Source organism: Abrus precatorius, unplaced genomic scaffold (assembly GCF_003935025.1).
Source record: "Abrus precatorius isolate BTA unplaced genomic scaffold, Abrus_2018 Scaffold3, whole genome shotgun sequence".
Taxonomy (NCBI): domain Eukaryota; kingdom Viridiplantae; phylum Streptophyta; class Magnoliopsida; order Fabales; family Fabaceae; genus Abrus; species Abrus precatorius.
The window spans coordinates 8,288,480-8,292,751 of record NW_020874373.1 but is presented as its reverse complement, the minus strand read 5'-3'; the positions used below and the strand labels follow the sequence as shown (position 1 = coordinate 8,292,751).

The 4,272-nt window shown below is 33.8% G+C and overlaps 1 protein-coding gene across 1 annotated transcript; it reads left to right on the top strand.

The window, feature by feature from the left end:
• The first annotated feature begins 704 nt into the window (after positions 1 to 704).
• Positions 705 to 3,382, top strand: LOC113862005 (probable WRKY transcription factor 21). Its single transcript, XM_027495154.1, has 4 exons — positions 705 to 928; positions 1,301 to 2,079; positions 2,216 to 2,341; positions 2,964 to 3,382. The coding sequence occupies exons 2-4, from the start codon at positions 1,319 to 1,321 to the stop codon at positions 3,106 to 3,108; spliced, it is 1,032 nt and encodes a 343-aa protein (XP_027350955.1). The 5' UTR covers positions 705 to 928; positions 1,301 to 1,318; the 3' UTR covers positions 3,109 to 3,382.
• The last annotated feature ends 890 nt before the right edge of the window (positions 3,383 to 4,272 follow it).

The following is a 4,272-nucleotide window of genomic DNA, read 5'->3' as shown; positions in this document are numbered from 1 at the left end:
CAATTTTGATATTTTAGATGAAGATTTAATAAAAGTATAGGAAAAAATATAAAATAAAAATTTAAGGTAAAACATAATTATTTAAAAACTATTTTTTATTTTTTATGCCTAAACTATATGTGTTATTTATTAAAATATTTATATTTAAGGAGAGTAAGATTATTATGAATAATAAAATTATTTTTTTAAATATTTACATAACGAGATGCATTTATTTAGATTTAAATTTAAAATTATAGAATAATTAACTTAAATAATTTACATATTAAGTGATATAAATTTTTAATACATATTCGATGATATGTATTAAAAATATTTTAAAAATAAATATTTATTTAAAAATATATATTTGATATTGTTGATGTATTAAATTTTGTAATAATGAGTTATTTTTAATAAAGAGTAATTATATATAAATTTTTATTATACATGTTTAGACACATATTAAAAAATTAAATAAAAATTTTAAAAACTAAAATAAACTCTAATTTAGTTTAGAAAAAAGTTAAACTCGATTTAAATTTAGGAGAAGAAAACTAAAATTTATCGTGTAACAAATGTCTTCGGGTGAGTGGGACCCCCCTTCAAATCTGTGACAGAGACGGCAGTTTCATTTCTGCTGCTTCTTGTCTTGGTCTTGGGTCTTTGCTTATTTGAACTCCTCTTTCTTCCACACACACACTCTTTTCGCTCTCTAGTCTACTCAATATTTTTTATTTTTTACTTTCTTGTTTTTCTCTTGAACAACAAATATATATTTTTTACTTGCTGCTGAGGAGACTAGGAATTTAATATTTAATATACTTTAAAGCTGGAAGCTCTGTATTCTTGTGGTTGTGTGAATTGTCAAGCTAAGCTTAGTCCCCTCTTTCACACCTTTCAATCTCAAAACCATGGAGGAAGAATCTAGGGTTTGACACCAATCAAGGTCCGTGCTTTGGAGCTTTTACTATTATTTCTTTCACTGGAATTTGGGTCCCATTTCTCTTCAAAAGATATGTTCATTGGAAGCCACTCCCAAACCCAGACCCACTTGATTCTCTTAGCTAGGTTTTCAAAAATTATCCCTTTCATGAGCTGAAATTTTGAAACTTGAATCACAAATCATCTTTTGTTTGGTGAAAAATGGGTTTCTCTCTATCTGGGTCTTTTTATCCTAATCTGCCACATGTGACCAAATGTGTAATAGATTTTATGGATAAATGACACTTTTGTTAGTGTTCTGGTGTGTTTAGCTTAGGTTTGTGTCTCTCTGTGAGTTGAGGAATTGGTTTGTTGTTCTTGTCTTTATTTTTTTCAGATAGTTAGAGAGGCTAATATGGAGGAAGTTGAAGAAGCTAATAGAGCAGCTGTTGAGAGCTGTCATAGAGTTCTAACTATGTTGTCTCAGCCCCAAGATCAAGTTCAGTATAGGAATTTAAAGGTGGAAACAGGGGAGGCTGTATTGAGGTTCAGGAAAGTTGTTTCCTTGTTAGGTAGTGGTTTGGGTCATGCAAGAGTTAGGAAGCAAAAAAAACTTCAAATTCCTTTCTCTCAAAGTATCCTTTTGGACAACCCAAATTGCAAAACCGACCATTTGCATTTTCCTCAAACAAATTTTACTGACAATTCAGTTCAGGAATTGGGTCCAACAGTTAGAAATTCACTCTGTCTGGGAAACCCTTCTTTGGAATTGAGCTCCAATGGGAAAAGTCCTCTTCACCTTACCCAACAACCGTCATCAACACACTACCACATCCTTCAGCAGCAACAACAGAGGTTGTTGTTGCAGCAGCAGCAGCAGCAACAACAAATGAAACATCAAGCGGAAATGATGTTCCGAAGGAACAGTAGTGTCATAAATTTGAATTTCGATAGCTCTAGCTGCACGCCGTCAATGTCATCTACTAGGTCTTTCATTTCTTCCTTAAGCATAGATGGTAGCGTGGCTAACATGGATGGAAGTGCCTTCCATTTAATAGGAGCAGCACACTCTGATCAGAATTCACAGCAGCAGCACAAGAGAAAGTGTTCTGCCAGAGGTGAGGAGGGTAGTGTCAAGTGTGGGAGCAGTGCTAGATGCCATTGCTCAAAGAAGAGGTTAGATTCCCTTATTCACCTGTCTTTTATGTTCTTGTATTGCAGTCTCCTACATTAATCAATAATCATTACTTCCAGTTATCTCAATGAATGGGTTAAAAATTATATGTGCTAATTAATTTTTCATCCTCAACAGGAAACATAGAGTGAAAAGATCAATTAAAGTGCCTGCTATCAGCAACAAACTCGCAGATATCCCTCCTGATGATTATTCATGGAGGAAGTACGGGCAGAAACCAATCAAGGGATCACCTCACCCTAGGTATGCCAAGTTCCACTTTCTGATATTTGGCTGAATTAAGTGGTGCCTGAGTACAACCATGCTGTAATAATTTGGAAAGTTTCTGCATTCTTTGGCTAATTTTGATTAAGGTGCAGGTTGGTTTACTTTTATGACTTAAATCAATTCTTTCTACCAATAAAAGTAACCATGATGTACCTGCATAATTTTTTTGGTGCACGATGGTGGTGGTTGTGCTTCTGTTGGAGTTGCCATTGTGTAGTTTGTAAGGTTCTCTAGATTTTCTTTTGTAATGTTCACTAGTTTCTCTTTATCTTTTAAAACAGATTGTGTGTTCACAGTTCTAGCTGGTGGTTTGCTGTAGATTAATTACAAGAATTTTTCTTGGCTCTTCTGTAGTTCTGTTTATGAGAAGTAAAAACATGAATGAGAAATTAATATCTGCTGTTTTGCAAGCGTCGTCATACACACCTTCCAACCAAGATAAATGGTGAAGGAAGGTGGACAATCACAAAAGACTAATCATTCAACATGTCATCAACTAGGATTCCTTAATTTGATGTGCACATATTTAGTCTAATCTTTGAATTTGAAATATAGGTTTTATATTTGAGGAATTTACCTCTAATTCCTATTTTCTCAGGGGATACTATAAGTGCAGCAGCATGAGAGGGTGCCCTGCTAGGAAGCACGTAGAGAGGTGCTTGGAAGAGCCTTCCATGCTAATTGTTACTTATGAAGGCGACCACAACCATCCCAAGTTACCAGCACAATCTTCAAATGCATGAACTACATGAAGAGCTTAACCAAAACCTCTGATTGGCTTGAGATAATGCTGTACATATCTTAAGTGGTGCAATTCGGGGTTTTCTTGGGGAAGGTTTTAGGCATTTGGTAGGTTAGTTGGCTAATGAGCCATTTAGTTATAGAGCAGGGGATGAGAAGCGGTGATAAAATGAACAAATCTGTAAAATTGGTAGTTTCCATTCGTATGAACTCATTGTCTTTCTTAAGTTTGTTGTAAACATTTTAGGTTTTTTCTAAATGAATGAAAATGCCTTCAAAAATGGTTTCTGTTTGTTGGTTGAAGGAGCTTAGACAACGCACTTGGTCTTAAAGGCTCGTGTATCATGCTTAAAAATCATATCTCTGATCTTAAAAGCTTGTTAGAAAGTAGTTTTATATGGATTTCATTTTGAAACCTTAGTCTATTTTCTTTTAGTAAAACCTACTTGAAATTTATTTAACAAAAATATAATGAAAAAGTGTGTTACTTGTATCTATCATTCTAACAAAAATGGTTTTGTGGTGGTTACTACAGTTGAGGCCAAATTAAGAAAGAAATAGCATGGCCCACGCTGGATGTTGTGATAATAAATATGTAACAACCGTTATGTCGTTTTGTGTGATCTATTTTGTAAGTTGAATATGATTTGGAGCATGAAGCTACGGACTTTCCTGATTGAGGAGCTCGGCAATTGATAGATGTAATAATTAAACAGTGTTTTGAACGATATTCACAACGTTTCTTGATTTGCATATGCGCCATGGAAAGCTTCGTTCAATTTGTTGTTTCTCATTATGGAAGTGTCTCTTTGTTTTGTATAGGTTACTCAACACAACATGTGAGCTACCAAAGGGACCAATATGGGCAATCATACTCCATCCAAGTTTTCCTGGGTCCAATACCAACCTCTCTCAATCGTGTCTTTTCCCACCTTTCCGTGAAATAATAATAACAATTATAATATGATATTTTTGTAATTGTTATTGAAAATGGGAAGTAAGAAGGAAAACAAAAACTCAAAGAAAGCATGTTCCAAAGGGAAAATATACTTAATTTTGAGTATATGTTTAGATATCTTTTAAAGTTTAGACAGTTCCTTTCTCATGGGCTAAGTTTTGAAAATGAGTTAGATCTAATTTTTTTAATATGATATTAAACTCTATTT